The sequence below is a fragment of the Palaemon carinicauda genome, chromosome 45 (assembly GCF_036898095.1).
Source record: "Palaemon carinicauda isolate YSFRI2023 chromosome 45, ASM3689809v2, whole genome shotgun sequence".
Classification (NCBI taxonomy): Eukaryota; Metazoa; Arthropoda; class Malacostraca; order Decapoda; family Palaemonidae; genus Palaemon; species Palaemon carinicauda.
The window spans coordinates 24858423-24877865 of record NC_090769.1 but is presented as its reverse complement, the minus strand read 5'-3'; the positions used below and the strand labels follow the sequence as shown (position 1 = coordinate 24877865).

The following is a 19443-nucleotide window of genomic DNA, read 5'->3' as shown; positions in this document are numbered from 1 at the left end:
CCCTGTATACTTTAGCACCTTTGGGTTGATTCAGCCTCCAAGAGGAACGCTGCGCTCAGTAAGGAAGACGAACTTAAAAAAGAGACAGAGTAACGGTTCAATTCGACTTCCTTACCAGGTACTTATTATTTCATTGTTATTTGAGATAACTGTTATATGAAATATGGGATACTTAGCTATCCTTTAATCTTGTACACTGGTTTTCACCCACCCCCCTGGGTGTGAATCAGCTACATGATTATCGGGTAAGTTTAATATTGAAAAATGTTATTTTTATTAGTAAAATAAATTTTTGAATATACTTACCCGATAATCATGATTTAATTGACCCTCCCTTCCTCCCCATAGAGAACCAGTGGGACCGAGGAATAATTGAGGAGGTGTCAACAAGAAGTACTTGAGTACCTGGCCACAGGTGGCGCTGGTAAGTACACCCCCTTCTAGTATTGTGATAGCTGGCGTATCCCTCCATAGAATTCTGTCGGGCAACAGAGTTGACAGCTACATGATTATCGGGTAAGTATATTCAAAAATTTATTTTACTAATAAAAATAACATATTGGCAGTCCCCCTGCATGTCCACCAGTGGGGGGATGCCTACAAAGTTGTGCTGACAGGTAGCAGCAACTCGGGGCCGATTCCTGGACAATTTCCGTAATCAGTCAGGGATATCGCGTCCCGTTCACAACATCTCTACCTCCCCTGACGGCTAATCCAGTGTCATTGAGCTCCCATGCCATGGGATCAGCAAGGGGGCAAGCCCTTCGAGCAGAAGTCCAGACCCTGTTGAAGAAGGGCGCTCTCCAAGAGGTCCTCGACGGGTCCCCAGGCTTCTTCAGTCGACTCTTTCTTGTAAAGAAGGCGTCTGGAGGCTGGAGACCAGTCATTGACCTCTCGGCCCTGAACAAGTTTGTCATACAAACTCCGTTCAGCATGAAGAATGCAGACACGGTCAGACTAGCAGTGAGACCGCAAGACTTAATGTGTACACTGGATCTAAAGGACGCGTACTTCCAGATCCCAGTCCATCTGTCTTCAAGGAAGTACTTGAGATTCAGCCTAGACAACAAAGAGTACCAGTTCAAGGTGCTGTGTTTTGGTCTCTCCACAGCACCGCAGGTTTTCACCAGATTGTTCACCGTAATATCTTCGTGGGCACACAGGATCGGCATCCATCTCCTCCGTTATCTGGACGACTGGTTGATCCTTGCAGACTCGGTGTCATCCCTTCTTCAACACCGGGATAAACTTCTGAGACTTTACCAAGATCTGGGGATCATGGTAAATCTCGAGAAGTCCTCTCTGCTTCCCACTCAAAGACTGGTATACCTGGGCATGATTATAGACGAGAAGAACTTCCAGCCCAATCGTGGTTACGTCTCCTCGGTCACCTTTCATCATTGGCTCGTCTAGTTCCCAACAGTCGCCTCAGGATGAGATCCCTCCAGTGGCGACCCAAGTCCCGGTGGAATCAAGGTTATGATTCCCCGGACGTCCTGAGCCCTATGGGACCTGCGGAACGGACGGACCTCCAGTGGTGGGTGACAGACGAGAACCTACGAAGAGGAGTGGATCTTCTCGTCCTCCCCCCAGATTTGATGCTGTTTTCGGACGTCTCTAAGAAAGGGTGGGGGGCCCACGTACTGCACCACACGACCTCAGGCTTGTGGTCAGAATCAGAAAAGTACCTCCACATAAATCTCCTAGAGATGAAGGCCGTCTTCCTGACCCTTCAACAGTTCCAACAATACCTGGCGGGTCACTCTGTGGTGGTGATGAGCGACAACACCACATTAGTGGCTTACATCAACAAATAAGGAGGTACCTTTTCGAAGCAGCTATCCCATCTTATAGTAGAGATACTGAGATGGGCCGAAACCCACTCGATTCCACTATCGGCACGCTTCATTCCAGGCAAAAGGAATGTGCTCGCCGACAATCTGAGCAGAGCGTCTCAGGTAGTGAGTACCGAGTGGTCTTTGGATCATCTAGTAGCCAACAAAGTCCTGACTTTGTGGGGTTTTCCGACTGTGGATCTGTTCGCAACAGCCCTGAACTTCAAGCTTCCGCTGTACTGCTCCCCAATCCCAGATCCCAAGGCTCTCTGGCAAGATGCTTTCCAACAACGATGGGACAACATCGACGTTTACGCCTTTCCCCCGTTCTGTTTGATGAGGAGGGTGTTCAATAAGACCAGAATATCGGTCAATATCTCAATGACCCTCATAGCTCCGCTATGGCATCACGCGGAATGGTTTCCGGACCTTCTGCAACTCCTAACGGAGCTACCGAGAGAACTCCCTCCACGGCACAATCTGCTCAGACAACCACCTGCCAACATCTTCCACAAAGCCGTAGCTTCGCTGCGACTTCACACCTGGAGACCATCCAGCATCTCCTCCATGAGAGAGGATTTTCGCAGCAAGTTGCTGTCAGGATGTCTGGGCATCTGCGAAAGTCATCCGCAGCAGTCTACCAGGCAATGTGGAAAGTCTTTTGTGGTTGGTGTCGTGGAAGGGGTATCTCTCCACTCGATGCCACTATTCCAACAATAGCGTAGTTCCTCGTGTATTTGCGAGAAGAAATGCGCCTTTCAGTCTCGGCAGTGAAAGGCCATCGCTCAGCCTTGAGTCTAGCTTTCAGGCTGAAAGGAATGGACATTTCTTCATCGCTAGAACTTTCTCTACTCATACGTAGTTATGAACTTACCTGCCCTCAGTCGGAAGTGAGACCTCCTCCATGGAACGTGGTTCAAGTTCTCAGGTCTCTTAAGAGACCTCCCTATGAACCATTACACCAGGCATCAGATCGCCACCTAACCTAGAAGACGGTGTTCCTACTAGCTTTGGCTTCGGCCAAGCATGTTAGGGAACTTCATGGTCTCTCGTATGACATCACCCATTAAAGGGGATGGGGGGAGATAACGTTCAGCTTCGTCCCTGAGTTTATTGCTAAGACTCAGAATCCTGGGGTAGCGGATCCTCGATTTGACTCCTTCCGGAGTTCTAATCTCCGTTCTGTAACAGATGACCCAGACCATCTCTTACTATGCTCAGTAAGGAGTTTGAGGCTATATCTTTAAAGAACAGCGGCAGTCCGTCCTCATGTGCCAGCGTTATTCGTCAGCACAGGGAGGACTAAGAGGAGGGTCACCAAGAACACCATCTCGGCATGGATTCGTAGGGTGATTCATCTGGCCTTGAATCCAGATACTCCTCTGTCACGTCACCCTAGAACACATGATGTCAGGGCCATAGCTACGTCCCTGGCCTTCAAAAGAAATTTTTCAGTGACGCAGGTTCTTCAAGCTGGGTTGTGGAAGCGTCAGACAACCTTCATAGCCCATTGCCTGCAAGACGTGACCCACAGGAGGCTCGATACGTTCTCTATCGGTCCTGTGGTGGCTGCACAACAGCTGGTTTAAAACCTCAAGCTCCTTATTGGACAAGTAGCAGAAGGTTGAGGGTATTGTTACCCGGTTTTAGTCTGCATGAATGAAAAGGTTTGACTGGCCCTTATTCTTTTCTTCATCATCCCCTCTCTTGGGGAAAGCAGCATCCTGGGTTCTCTGCATAGCTGACCTCAAACCACTGCAGGTAAACCATGTTCCCTTGTGTTCCTAGTATTAAGTTAATACTGTCACGTCCCCATACCCTGACGAAGTGGTATTGGGAAAGTCCTAGTCTACAAGTTTCCATCTACAGAACTTCAGATCAACTTCCTGGGACGAGTCACACTTCATTATAGCTTCACACACAGCTTGCATAGGCTGCAGTCCTTGCGTAGCAAGGTTCTAGCGAGGTGCAGGGACTCCTTATTTCTTGGGTGCTGACAAACTCAAATAACGAGTCCCCAGGCAAAGCCAAAAAGCCAGTACTGGCTGGGACGTCCACCTTTCCTAATGGGTGTGTCACCCCTATTAGATAGCGTGGTTTGTATTTCAGTTACGGAACAAATGACAAATTCATAGATAATTTGTATTTTTCCTAACTATACAAACCTTAGCTATTCAATCAAACTTGGCCGCCAGACCTATCCCCCTTGAAGTCCTACCTCCAAGCAAAGTGAGCTCAAGCACAGGTGTGTGTGTGTGTGTGTGTGCTTAGCAAGCTACCCTCCCCTACCCCGCTAACTAGTGGTGTGGGTAGTAAACCCTCGTTAAATTTTAATGGCTCGTCATTTCAGCTACGCCGAAATTAATACCCCTATTAAATAGCTAAAGTTTGAATAGTTAGGAAAAATATAAATTATCTACGAATTTGTCATGTTGTATAAAGGTTACAAGTTAGATTTTTAAGGGAGAGAAACTTGATACTAGACAAATGCTTGACATGGCGTGGGGTCATGAAATGGCCGAAAGCCAGGCTAAAGAGTGAAAGGGTTTGTGTGTCGTGATGGAAAAAATTACAAATTTGTAATTGGTATTTTTCCTAACTACTGTATACAAACCTTGAGCTCTTTATACATACTTGAGCTGCCAACACCTGTCCCCATGTCAGTCGTGCTTGCAATCAAAAAGTGACATAATACACTGTGTGTGTGTGAGCAGGGTGGCTGGTCTGCGTCCTTTAACTAGCGGCTGGTTGTTATACCTTGCGTAAAAGTTTGTGGCTAGTTTTCCAGCAATCCGGACAAATATGTCCATTAATTACTTCATTTTATATTACCTATGTAGGAGGTCAGAAAGCTGTAGTTCTGAAAAGTAAGTTGTTCCGTAACCGAAATACAAACCACGCTATTTACAAAGGGTTTACTTTTAGCGCAGCTGAAATGACGAGCCAATAGTTTTTAACGAGGGTTAATTACCCCCGCGCTAGTTAGCGGGGGGTGGGGAAGGGTAGCTTGCTACCCCTCCCCCCTCCACACACCGGTGACTTGCTTCACTTCACTTTTGGCTCGGCGGTGATCAGACGTGTCTGTTCATCGCCTTCGTGACAGCCTTTAATTTTCTTCTTTTTCTTTTCAGCTTGTGTGATTGGTTGGAAGTTGACCTTCAGTTATTTTCTTTTATTTAATATGCGGACATGCCCTGGAGTTGCCGGCCGTCCTTGTGGGACTTTCATGTCGGACGTGATTACGGATCCTCACACCCTCTGCCCTCAATGTCGGGGCCGTCGGTGCGACCAGGATAACATGGGCCGTGAGTGCAGGGAGTGGTCTGCCTCCCAGTGGGAGAGGTTTGGCCGTCGGCGTAAGAAGAAGTCCAAGAGAGACCGTTCTCCTCCGGGGTTAGCCTTGAACGAGGAAGGTTCTCGGGACTCTTCTTCCGCCGCCCAAACCTCCTCCGAAGCTCCCCCTCGTCCGCCTCCTAAGGAGAGTCGTCCGAGTGGGAGCGCAGGCCCTTGTTCTGTTTCCCTACCTTCGGTGGGGGGAGAGGGTGTCGCCTCCCATAGCGAGGCGGTTCCCCCTCCTCCTCCGGGGGAGGTTATTGATAATAATGCTTTATCCAGTGATGATCTGTTACAGATTTGGTCGTCCCTGGGGCTTAAGGGCTTGCCCTCCAGGGTCGCTCTTATTGACCTTGTCTCGTTGGGGGCCGCTGTTAAACAGTCGCCGGTGGTAGCGGAGGTAGACCCTCTGTCTATTGTCGACGTCGTGGTGACAGAGGCCTCCGACGTGGCTGGGCCTTCCGACGCAGGTGCTGTTGCTGGTGATGGTGCTCTAGGCTCTCCTCCTCCTTCCATGCATCCTTCGAAGGGGGAAGTGAGTCCTTCGGTCTCGACTGCTGCCCAGCTTCCTTCTGAGGGAAGTGTTTTGAAGGAGACTCCCCTTCGGAGGACCGATGGTCCCGACGATCTCCCCCGAGGCCGCCTCCGCCGTAAGGCTCACCGCCCTCTACGCCACAAGGGTCTCCCTTCCCCTTACAGGGGGACTAAGAGGTGCCTTTTTGGGTCTTCGTCCTCCGGGGGGGACTCTCCTCGTCAGCCTCAACCGACTGCTCCGCTCTCCTTGAACCTCTCTGCAGACCGCTCACCATCTCCTGCCGGATCTTCGCCTTCTGGAGAACTCGTCACCCGACGGGCAACGGTCCCTTCGGGGCTAAGGGATTCTTCCCTTACGCGAGCAGGGCCAGCGCACAAGCGATCTCCTGCTCGCCAGCGATCTCCTGCTCGCCAGCGATCTCCTGCTCGTCGACGATCTCCTGCTCGCCAAGACTCTCCTGCTCGTCGGCTCTCTCCGGAGGTTCGCCCCCCTCGCCAGCGCTCTCCTGCTCGTCAGCTCTCTTCCGAGCGTCAGCGCTCATTTGAGGACCATCGCCCTGCTGTCTCTGACCACCCTTTAGTTCCTGCTGAACTCCCTGGTCCTGTGGCTACGCAACATCGTGCTGCGCGTGTGTCAGAAACACATGTTCGCCAACGCGCCAGCGATCTTCCCGTTCCTGCTCGTGAACGCGCCGCACCACCTATCCTCTCACAGGACACGCGTCGACCTTCTGCTCGCCAGCGATCACCAGCTCGCCAGCGATCACCAGCTCGCCAGCGATCACCAGCTCGCCAGCGATCACCAGCTCGCCAGCGATCACCAGTTCGCCAGCGATCACCTACACATGCTGCCCGCCATCGCACGAACCTGCATGATCGCCCGCTTACGCATGCTGCTCCTCATCGCACTACCCTGAACGATCGCCCTCCTGCGGATGCTGATCACCATCGCACCCTTTCTCGCGATCATTCACCTGCGCATGCTGCTCGCCATCGCACAACCCTGCACGATCGCCCGCTTACGCATGCTGCTCCTCATCGCACAACCCTGAACGATCGCCCGCTTACGCATGCTGCTCCTCATCGCACAACCCTGAACGATCGCCTTCCTGCGGATGCTGATCACCATCGCACCCTTTCACGCGATCATTCACCTGCGCATGCTGCTCGCCATCGCACAACCCTGCACGATCGCCCGCTTACGCATGCTGCTCCTCATCGCACAACCCTGAACGATCGCGCTCCTGCGGATGCTGATCACCATCGCACCCTTTCACACGATCATTCACCTGCGCATGCTGCTCGCCATCGCACAACCCTGCACGATCGCCCGCTTACGCATGCTGCTCCTCATCGCGCAACCCTGAACGACCGCCCTCTTGCGCGCGATCATTCACCTACACATGCTGCTCGCCATCGCTTACCATCACGTGGTCATTATTGCCAGCGATCTTCTTCACCTACGCGGCAGCACGATCCCTCGCCGTCGCGCCATCGCTTGCGTTCGTCGCCTCGGACACGTGTTCATTTACCTGCCCACCCTCACGCCCACTCGCCTGCGCGCCCGCGCGATCGCTCGCCTGCGCGCCCGCGCGATCGCTCGCCTGCGCGCCCGCGCGATCGCTCGCCTGCGCGCCCGCGCGATCGCTCGCCTGCGCGCCCGCGCGATCGCTAGCCTGCGCGCCCGCGCGATCGCTCGCCTGCGCGATCGCTCGCCTGCGCGATCGCTCGCCTGCGCGATCGCTCGCCTGCGCGCCCGCTCGCCTGCGCGCCCGCTCGCCTGCGCGACCGCTCGCCCGCTCGCCTGCGCGACCGCTCGCCTGCGCGCCCGCGCGACCGCTCGCCTGCGCGCCCGCGCGATCACCCGCGCAACCATTCGCCTTTGCGCGACCGTTCACCCTCGCGCGACCATAGTTCGCGGCGAATTCCACAGCCGGTGGTAGCAGCAGGGACGCGTGCTCCTAGACGGCACTCGGGATCACCTCCATCCAAGCACAGGTTGGTATTGCAGGACGAGGACAGGTCATTACAGCATTCTTCCCCACCTTCTTTTCAGGCAGGTACCGTCGTGTCCACTCCAAAGGATCTCCCTATCCCTTTCACCTTAGCGAGGATTTCGGACTCTGTGTCCTTTGAGCAGCAGACTTGGTTTGGTCCGCTGGCACGGGCGTTAGTGAGGGTTATGAAACCAGCACTCGCCGGCCAGGGTAACAAACCAGCGGCTGTCTCTCCTACGCTGAAGAGAAAGAGAGGAGTGGACTTCATGGTGACTTCCCCCAGGGCGAAGTTGGTTCCCAAGAGGTCGGTCTCGAGGGTCCCCTCTCCTGCACGAGTACTCTCTCCTTCTCCCATGGACGAAGCCTTTCCGTCCTCAGGTGAGTCCAGTGGGCCGGTAGTCTTCCCCTCGGCACCAGGGGGGGAGACTTCGCTTCAGGCAGGAGAATCGTCTCGTGAGGAAAGGGCCCCTCGAACCTCGTTGTTGGGATCCTGTATCCCTCCTAGGAGGGAACCCAAGGATTCCAAGACCATCCCTAAATCCTCTGCAAGGATTCGACAGGAACCCACGACTACCCAGGGGAATGTCCACGTATCACCCCAGGAAGAGATTCCTGGGGCAGGAGACTTAGCTGCCAGCCCGCAGGGAGGAGAACAGCAAGAGTCCGAACATGCCTTCTGGCAGGTCCTAAGCCTGATAAGGCAACTTAACAGTCTTACGGATCCAGTCATCCCCCCCCGTGAAGGCAAAGACACGATTCTGGATGAAGTGTTTGACGTTCGGAAGGCCCCTAAGACCAGTGCAGCTCTGCCCTGGTCTCGGGGGCTGAAGAGTGCCAGAGCTAGGGCCAATGCTCAGCTCGCACTTCTTGCCTCCTCCAGTCGTTCCACTGCCGGGAACAAACTCATCCCTCCTCCTCGCCTTCAGCAGAGGAGGTATTTCGAGATCCTGGGTGAGCACAACCTCGCTCTTCCTCTCCATCACTCTGTGGAGGAGCTGGCGAAGGGAGTTCCCTTGGAGAAACTCTCTGCCCGGCAGGTGTCGTTCTCGGCGGCAGAGATCCTTAACCACGAGAAGGTCGCTAAGTGTGCCATGCAGGCCACTTCGTGGCTGGACTTCTGGTTAGGATCTCTGGGCATCCTATTGCGATCTGAGGACTTGTCCAAGGAGACCAATAGGAAGGCCCTAGAGACCTTCTTGCTCTCGGGCACCCGCTTCATCGAGTTCTTGGCGCACCAGGTTACCACCCTGTGGGCCAACTCGGTGTTGAAGCGTCGCGATGCTGTGTCCGAGAGATTCCATCCGAAGGTCCCCGCCGTAGATGTGTGTAGGCTCCGACATGCCTCCCTCCTGGGGGAGAGCCTGTTTGAGCCTCAAGACTTGGAGCGAACGGCTGAGAGGTGGAGGAAATCCAGCACGGACTCCCTCCTCCACAGGGCCCTTACAACTCGGCCCTATAAGCCTCCAGCCCCGCCACAACAGCAGCAACAGCCTCGTAAGGCTCCCAAACAGGCACCGGCAGCTAAGAAAGTGGTGTCTAAGCCCCAGCCCTTTCCAGCCAAGGTCAAGAGGGGCGGTAAGTCCTCCAGGGGAGGCAAGACTTCTAGGGGTGGCGGCCGCGGCCGCAAGCCCTAGGGGTGGCAGTCCCCCTGTGTGTCCACCTGTGGGGGGATGCCTTCAGCGTTGCGTCCGCAGGTGGCAACATCTCGGGGCCGATGCTTGGACGATCTCAGTGATCGGCCAAGGTTATCGCGTCCCGTTCACGTCATCTCAACCCCCCCTGACAGCGAATCCAGTGTCGTTGAGCTCCTATGCCATGGGATCGGCAAAGGGGCTGGCCCTTCAGGCCGAAGTCGAGACCATGTTCGAGAAGGGTGCTCTCCAGGAGGTCGTGCATGGCTCTCCAGGCTTCTTCAGTCGACTCTTTCTTGTAAAGAAGGCTACTGGAGGCTGGAGACCCGTCATCGATCTCTCGGCTCTGAACAGGTTTGTCAAACAAACCCGGTTCAGCATGGAGACAGCAGACACGGTCAGACTTGCGGTGAGACCACAAGACTTCATGTGTACACTGGATCTAAAGGATGCGTACTTCCAGATCCCAATCCATCCGTCTTCCAGGAAGTACCTGAGATTCTGCCTAGACAACAAGATCTACCAGTTCAAGGTGCTGTGTTTCGGTCTCTCCACAGCTCCTCAGGTGTTCACCAGAGTGTTCACCCTGATTTCGACTTGGGCGCACAGGAACGGCATTCGTCTCCTTCGTTACCTAGACGATTGGCTGATCCTAGCAGACTCGGAGTCGACCCTTCTTCGACACCGAGACAGGCTTCTAGATCTTTGCCAGGATCTGGGGATCGTGGTAAACCTCGAGAAGTCCTCTCTGCAGCCGTCCCAACGACTGGTTTATCTAGGCATGCTAATAGACACCAATCTCCAGAAAGCCTTTCCATCAGACGACCGGATAGCAAGGCTGAGGAGGGTGGCGGAACCTTTCCTCAGGCGAAAAGAACTCCCCGCCCAATCGTGGTTGCGTCTCTTGGGCCACCTATCCTCCCTGGCCCGTCTGGTTCCAAACAGCCGCCTCAGGATGAGATCCCTTCAATGGCGGCTCAAGTCCCGGTGGAATCAAGGATTCGATTCCCCGGACACTCTGATCCCAATGGGGTCTCTGGAACAGACGGACTTGCGGTGGTGGCTGGCCGACGAGAACCTGCGAAAGGGAGTGAGTCTTCTCGTCCTTCCCCCGGAATTGACTGTTTTCGGACGCGTCAAAAGAAGGGTGGGGGGCGCACGTTCTGAACCAGAGGGCCTCAGGCCTTTGGTCAGAATCAGAAAAGTGCCTACACTTCAACCTGCTAGAATTGAAGGCCGTCTTTCTGGCCCTTCAACAGTTCCAACGGTTCCTGGCGGGTCACTCCGTGGTGGTGATGAGCGACAACACCACGGTAGTGGCTTATATCAACAAGCAGGGAGGCACTTTTTCGCAACAGCTATCCCATCTTGCAGTAGAGACTCTGAGGTGGACCGAAACCCACTCGATAACACTATCAGCTCGCTACATTCCTGGCAAGAGGAATGTGCTCGCCGACAGTCTGAGCAGGGCTTCGCAGATAGTGAGTACCGAGTGGTCTTTGGATCCTCAGATAGCCAACAAAGTCCTGACTTTGTGGGGTTCCCCGACGGTGGACTTGTTCGCGACAGCCTTGAACTTCAAGCTGCCCCTGCACTGCTCACCAGTCCCGGACCCCAAGGCACTCTGGCAAGATGCTTTCCAGCAACGGTGGGACAACATCGACGTGTACGCCTTCCCACCATTCTGTCTGATGAGAAGGGTGCTCAACAGGACCAGACTATCGGTCAACTGTTCCATGACTCTACCCCCCAGATGCTGAAGCCTTGACGAGGATGGGGGGCTTAGGGATTAGCAGCTGGGCTCTAATGAACAGTGGGAACTATTTCCCATTGGACCTCGGTGCCCAGCTGTCGATTCAACTAAATCAGTCAGCACTTTCTCTTTTACTTTTGATTATTTCTTTTTTCCTCCCATCTCTTCCTTTTGGGCTCGATATTGTTGACGACTTTGGCATGTTCGATTTTACTTTGGATGCCGCTTTGTATTTGGCAGAGTGTGGGATGGAGTGCATTCCATCTCAACCTGTGCCAATTTAGACGCCATCACCCTCTGGCAGACCCCATTGGGTGCAGACCAAGTCTGTTAAGAGTCGGGCTCCAGTGATCCGGTCTTAAGTCACCCATATTTGCGGGTAATGGTTGACGCCAGGCATTGGAGTCGACGGTGGGAGGGGCTAACTACCCCCACTGACCAGTGTACGCCCACCTTAAGAGAGGCAGCCCCTCTCTAATAGAGGACTGGTCCCCGCTGAAGCCTCTTCTCGTGTTGGGCCACATGGGATAGGAGGACTGACATCCTCCGATAAGAGGTGGATAACCCGGCTTGCTTTTTCAAAAAAACCCAACACCTCTGTTGACGACCTGGAAAATACAAACATGGACCTCGGCACAGACAGCTCCAACTCGGGTTCTAACATTGTAACGTTAGAACCTTATTCACGTCATGTGAATAATAAAATGCTAGAGAAGAAGAGAGAGAGAGTGAAAAATTATGACAGTACAGAAAGATATAGAAAAGTAGAAGTATTACCTGGTCACTATGAAGTAGTGAATTATGAAAAATTTTTTATCTTGGAATTTGAAAACGGAAGAAATGAGCGTATAAATGTTTTTAAAGCTAATAGAGAAATAGTTACCTTATGTGGAGGGCAGCCAAAAATTTTACCCCAGGGAAATGGAAGTCTCTTGATAGAGACACTCTCCCCATTACAAGGTGAAAGGTTAAAAACACTTACAACATTGAATGGTCATAGCGTAAAATGCGTTTCACACCCTACTTTCAACCAGAGTAGAGGTGTGATATATGCTCCAGAATTGTTGGATATAGAGGAGAAAGAAATAGAGGATGAACTGAGAAGTCAAGGAGTAGTTAAAGTAGTCAGAATGAGAAAGAGAGTTGGAGAACAACGTATCCCTCTTGCTACTCTGATTATAACATTTGATCAATGCCGATTACCAAATGTTATAAAAGCTGGATGGCTATCTTTAAAGGTAAAACCATATATCCCGTCACCATTGCGATGTTATCATTGCCAAATGTATGGCCATTTAAGCCAGAAATGTAAAGAAAAACTAAACAATAAGCCAGCTGTTTGTGCCAACTGTGGAAAAAGTAGTCATGGAGTATGCATAGAAAACCCTAATTGCATACATTGTGGGGAAGCACACCCAGCTACATCTAAAAGCTGTGTAAAGTTTATTTTTGAAAAAGAAATCCAGGCCATTAGGACCATGGAAAGGGTTACTTTTAAAGAGGCTCGTAAAAGAGCTCTTGAAAAGCAAATAAGACCAGGGCAACCTTTTTCAATGGTTCTGAAGAAAAACTTGTCAAACCACACAGACGAAAATTATATCTCTACTTCTAAGATAAAGAAACAAATGAAAGTAGTTAAAGAGGTTGAAAGTCCCATCGAAAATCTATATCCAGAAATTGTGGAAAAATCAAAACGGACACTTAAAGATCTGAAAATTATTCAAAAGCCAACTACTCCGATTTTAAACAATAGTACAAACCTCTCACAGGCCGTTTCCTTGCCTGATCTGATGGAGGTTGCACTCGAAACCAATTTACCTGGTGAACCCGTAGTGGGGAAGTCGCAAAAACCTGACAGATCACAACCTTTTAATCGAAAAAGAGAGAGACCTCCCTCCCTCTCTCCTCCTACCATAAGAAACATTAAAGTCACGACTTCCAATAAATATGATATCTTGTCTGCTGATGTTTCTGAACAACTAGAAGGTAAATTGAACCAATCAGAAATTCAAGTTGAGGTCCACCATCCTCCTCAACAATTAGATCAAAAGGACACAAAGAAAAAGAGAAACACAAAACCCACTATATCAAGATCCTCTCTAGAGTTACCTCCGGGAAACATTGTTAGATCAAATATTGCCAATGGGAAGACTTCATCTAAGGTGTCTTCCAAAAAATAAAACATAGTTTTTTCCACCATTCTGCAATGGAATTGCCAGGGTTTAAGGGCGAAATATGAACAACTTAAGCTCCTCATACGTGAGCACTCCCCTATAACAGTATGTCTACAAGAAAGCAAGCTCGATGCTAATACTCCTTGTCCTCGAGAGTATGTTAGCTATAGGACACCATATGATCAACGAGCAGGGAGCCATGGGGGAAGTCTTATATACGTTCGTCGAGATGTTCCCCAAATATCTTTGTCTATCTGTACCCCTCTGCAGGCAGTGGCTGTACAGATTGATATAGGGAGAAAATACACAATCTGTTCTCTTTACTTGCCTCCAAATGATAACATCTCATATGATAATATAGTAGAGGTGATTAAACAACTCCCACAACCCTTTCTCTTACTAGGAGACCTTAATAGTAGACATCCTTTATGGGGTGATGTTTTAGCAAATGCAAAGGGTAATATTATATCGTCAATTTTGGAGAATGAAGATGTCGGACTCCTCAATACAGGAGAGCCCACACATTTTCATGTACAGACAGGTACCTTGTCCTGCATTGACTTATCGGTTGTAAGCTCTAACTGTCTCCTCGATTTTAATTGGAGAACATTAGATGATTGGCATACTAGTGATCATGCACCAATCATTATAAACACCAACAATGGTCCACATTTACAAAGATCACCTCGATGGAATCTTGATAAGGCGGACTGGAATAGATTTCGGGAGTTAAGTGAAATTGAAGGAAATGCAGAACAGTTTGAAAGAGTTGATGATGCCATAGACTTACTTAATGGAACTCTTCACACAGCAGGAGTGAATTCCATTCCCAAAACAACTGGGATATTCAGACGACGACCAGTCCCCTGGTGGTCGTCAGAACTAACTGCCCTGCACAGAGCCACAAGAAAGTCTTTAACTCGATTGCGCATGCACCGTAATGAGGAGAATTTAGTCATATACAAGAAATGTAGAGCACAGTTCCGCCGTGCCATGAAAGAAGCTAGGCGCCAGTCTTGGATGTCCTTTGTTTCCTCCATCAACAGTAGAACACCAACATCATCTGTGTGGAGGAAAGTCAAAAAGATAGCAGGAAAATTCACCCCAAACCCACCACCAGTGTTAAAGATAAATGGCCAGTATATGACTGGAGCAACCGAAGTTAGCAATGCCCTGGCTGACCATTTCTCAAATGTATCGCGCAAGTGTCAAGCAGCTCCTGGTCACCAGTATAGGAGCAATGAAGAAAAGAAAGTTTTAAACTTCGCAACAAGAAAGCAAGAGTCATACAATTCTCCTTTTACTGAAAGAGAATTTGATTCTGCTCTTGCTACTTGTAACGATACAGCCCCTGGACCCGATGGAATTCCATATGCAATGATTAAACATGTACCTTTTAATACAAAGTTATTTATTTTAAGCATTTTTAATAGAATATGGCATGATACTAGTTATCCAAGTGTTTGGGAACTAGCAATTATTTTAGCCTTTTTAAAACCCGGTAAGGACAAGTTTTTAGCAGCAAACTACCGACCTATTGCATTGACATCTTGTTTATGTAAAATCATGGAGAAGATGGTCAATGCAAGACTGATTTGGTACCTTGAAAAGAAGAATATTTTATCACCCATTCAATGTGGATTCAGGAAAATGCACTCAACGACTGATGTGCTGATACAACTTGAGTCCTCCATTTGTGAAGCCTTTGCTTCCAAACAGCACCATGTGACAGTTTTTTTTGATCTTGAAAAGGCATATGATACCACATGGAGATACGGTATACTTAAAAGAATCCATGAGTGCGGATTGAGAGGTGAGCTACCACTATTCATCCAGTCATTTCTTTCACATAGAGTTTTCCAAGTGAGAGTTGGGGAAGCTCTATCACAGAGTAAATGCCAGGAAGAAGGAGTTCCTCAGGGGAGTGTGCTGAGTGTAACCCTTTTTGCACTAGCAATTAATGGGATATCCTCAGTCATTCCCCGGGATGTTCTTGCAACATTATTTGTGGATGATCTCTCCATATCATTTGCTGGAGCCAGAATGGCAATGGTTGAGAGAAAAATCCAACTCTCTATTGATAAAATTATCCATTGGGCCGATATGAATGGATTTAAGTTCTCAACAAGTAAAACTACAATTGTCCATTTCTGTCGTATACGGGGAGTACATCCAGACCCGGATATATACATCAAAGGTCAACGGATCCCATGTGCAAGTGAAGCAAAATTTTTAGGGTTGATATTTGATTGTAGGCTTACATGGGTTTCTCACTTAAAAACATTAAAAGCTAAATGTGTTGAAGCTATGAATCTTTTAAAAGTCCTGTCCCATACATCATGGGGGGCAGACCGCAATACAATTTTAAAATTATACAAGGCCTTGATATTTTCCAAAATTAGTTATGGATGCGAAATATACTCCTCAGCAACCCCAAGCCGGTTAAAAATACTAGATTCAATACATCATGCTAGCATTAGATTGTCCACAGGAGCCTTTAGAACCTCCCCTATCACAAGTCTCCTTGTTGATGCTGGGGAGTTGCCTCTGGACCTTTACCGAATGTCCTCTATTATTCGGTATTGGTTTAGATTGCAAAGACTCCCCAATTCTTCAGCCTTTCAAACTGCAAGCCTTGTAAGGCACTCAACCTACTTTGAGTTGCACCCAAAATCTCCTCAACCTTTTGGGTTTCGGGTTAACCAATTATTAAACAATCTGGATATAATTAGAAATAAGGTGCTTCCATTCAAGGTATCATCAACGCCTCCATGGAAATTACCTGACATATCTTTTTGTAGATACTTTATTGGAGTTAAGAAGAATTTGACTGACTTAGAATCCAGGTCTCTTTTTATGGAACATGTTGAAGAACATAGAGGATCGACTTTTATATATACTGATGGCTCCAAATCTGATGCTGGCGTTGGATTTGGAGTACATAGTAATGATTTTAACTGTAGAGGTGCACTTCCTCTAACAGCTTCCATATTTACTGCCGAACTGTATGGCATATTAACCGCTATTGAGAAAATAGCTTTGGAAAAGGAGGGTAATTTTACAATTTTTAGTGATGCAAGGAGTGTTCTTCAGGCTTTAGAAGTTTTTAATTCTAGTAACCCTCTAGTTTTAAAGATTTTAGAATGGCTTTTTATTATTGGACGGAAAGGTATAACTGTTCGATTTTGTTGGGTTCCAGCACATGTAGGTGTGTCTGGGAATGAGAAGGCAGATTTACTGGCGAAGAATGCGGCATCCGAGTTGCTACCAAGGAGGTATCCCATTCCATGTAACGATTTCCTACCTTACATCAAGAAATTGGTATGTGATAAATGGCAACAGCACTGGGATAGTCAAGATGGCAATAAAATGAGGGAAGTAACTAATATCATATCACCTTGGAGGTATAACATGATTCCCCGAAAATGGGAGACGACTCTTTGTCGTCTCCGTATTGGTCACACACGGTTGACACACGAGTTTCTGCTGAAGGGCCAACACCAACCGTATTGCGAGGACTGCTTAGTACCTTTAACAGTGAGGCATTTGTTGACCAAATGCCCTAATTTTACTAACTTAAGAAATAGATATCTGTTTGAGGCTCGAGGTGAGGATGGCAGGTTTATCCTTGCCAAGATTCTTGGACATGATGTGTCTTACTATGCGAGCGGAATTTTTAGATTTATTTCAGAAGCAGGTCTTCTGAAAACTATTTAACCATTGTAATGACTTCTTAATTTTTATGGTTTTAATTGAATTTGCTTTTAATTTTCATATACAGTAAATGGTATCGGCGTCAATGACCTTAGATGTCAGGATGCCAGAAAACTTTCAATCAATCAATCAATCAATCCATGACTCTAGTAGCTCCGCTATGGCATCACGCAGAATGGTTTCCGGACCTTCTGCAACTCCTGACGGAACTCCCAAGGGAGCTTCCTCCACGACACGAGCTTCTCAGACAACCCCACTCCGGTGTCCCTCACAGGGCCGTAGCCTCGCTTCGGCTTCACGCCAGGAGACTATCCAGCGTCTCCTCGCGGAGAGAGGCTTTTCGCAACAGGTTGCGGAGAGAATGTCTCGGCACCTGCGAAGGTCCTCTGAGGGAGTCTACCAAGCGAAGTGGAGAGTCTTTTGTGGTTGGTGTCGTGGAAGGGGTATCTCTCCACTCGATGCCACTATTCCAGCAATAGCGGACTTCCCTGTGTATCTGCGAGAAGAAATGCGCCTTTCTGTCTCGGCAGTGAAAGGCTATCGCTCAGCCTTAAGCTTGGCCTTCAGATTGAAGGGCGTGGATATTTCTTCATCGCTAGAGCTCTCTTTACTCATACGTAGCTATGAGCTTACCTGCCCCCAGTCGGAAGTGAGACCCCCTCTTTGGAACGTGGTTCGAGTTCTTAGGTCTCTCAAGAGACCTCCCTTCGAGCCATTACGCCAGGCCTCCGATCGCCACCTGTCTTGGAAGACGGCTTTCCTACTCGCGTGGTTTGTATTTCGGTTACGGAACAAATGACAAATTCGAAGATAATTTGTATTTTTCCTAACCATACAAACCTTAGCTATTTACACATATGTGCCCGCCATCCCTGACCCCCAAGTCAAGTCCTACCTCTAAGTGAAGTGAAGCAAGTCACCGGTGTGTGGAGGGGGGAGGGGTAGCAAGCTACCCTTCCCCACCCCCCCGCTAACTAGCGCGGGGGTAATTAACCCTCGTTAAAAACTATTGGCTCGTCATTTCAGCTGCGCTAAAAGTAAACCCCTTGTAAATAGCTAAGTTTTGTATGGTTAGGAAAAATACAAATTATCTTCGAATTTGTCATCTTTATGAAGATCGGGTATGTATTGAAATGATGAATTTTGATTTAAGATTGTTTTTCTTTATATTAAAGTTATTGTACACTGTATATTCCATATACATTTATTTTCAGGTAGGATGACTCTTGATATTTTGCACCAAACAGAAATAGCTGCTGATGACTCTGAATCTGATGATAACAGTTCAGTGATTGAAGTGGTTGATGAAGACAGTGGTGGAGAATCGAATGCAACTGAAGGGAGCGCTGCTGAAACAAGTGATTGCGAAGATAGTGATAACGGTGGCGATGCAAATGATGATGTAAATGTGGGTGATGATACAGATGGAAATGATGCATTTGCTGCTACAACTGCTGATGTAGTTGGAAATAGCGTGGTGGTTTTGGTAGAGGAAGATGGAGATTCAACTTTCATTGCGGAAACCAGTACTCCCAGTCACAAACCACAGCATCAAAATTTTCAAAGAGATAATTTTCAAGGAGATGGAAATAGAGGAAGGAGAAATAATAATTTCCAAGGGAAGAGTTATTGGAAAGGTGGGAATGCTAAAAAGGGAAAGGGGAAATGGGAAAATAACAAGAATTTCAATGCCAATAAAGGGAATTGCAATAGTAATAGCAGTAACTGTGATAACAGTAAGATTGACTCGAACAGCAAGGATACAAAAGAAGCAAGTTATGAAAAGAAAGGTAATCCAAAAGAAAATTCTATTTTTAAGGATGGCCCTTTAAAATTTAATGCTGGTACTCCTAACCAGAAGCAAAGTAACTTTCAAAACACAAATTCTGCACAGTTTAAGAAGCCCAGTGACAATCAAAATAATAGCAATAAATATCAGGAAAAAGGAGGATACAACAAGAGCAATAGCAACCAGAACAACAACAATAAAAACAATAACAACAACAACAACAATAACAACAACAACCACCATAACAAAGGGTATGTAAAGTAGTACAGTACTGTATGTGGTATTTAACAATAGATGGAATTACGTAAATCTAATATTGAATCCTCAATTGTTTGTTTACACGTCAAAAGCAGAAGCCAAAAATGTGGCACAGTCGTAGTTAAAATTATTGAAGTTTTTTTTTGTTATTCAGTTATAGTTTAAATCTCATTTACTGTCATGTTTTATACAATTAAAATCATCTGAAAGCTTAACCCTTTTACCCCCAAAGGACGTACTGGTACGTTTCACAAAACTCATCCCTTTACCCCCATGGACGTACCGGTACGTTTCACAAAACTCATCCCTTTACCCCCATGGACGTACCGGTACGTCCTTGCAAAAAAATGCTATAAAATTCTTTTTTTTAAATATTTAACTTAGCCGGTGAATATATAGCTGCAACTCTGTTGCTCGACAGACAA

General features: G+C 48.3%; 1 protein-coding gene across 3 annotated transcripts in view; it reads left to right on the top strand.

Annotated features, from left to right (window-relative positions):
- LOC137634615 (uncharacterized) overlaps positions 1 to 19443 on the top strand; it is a 66796-nt gene that overhangs the window by 13935 nt on the left and 33418 nt on the right. For 2 of the 3 annotated variants that reach the window (XM_068367077.1, XM_068367078.1), the window contains exon 2: positions 18186 to 19011. In XM_068367077.1, the coding sequence (XP_068223178.1) occupies positions 18191 to 19011 (821 nt within the window). In that variant the 5' untranslated portion in view covers positions 18186 to 18190. The remainder of the gene's footprint in view (positions 1 to 18185; positions 19012 to 19443) is intronic. The other variant, XM_068367079.1, reaches the window with a different exon arrangement.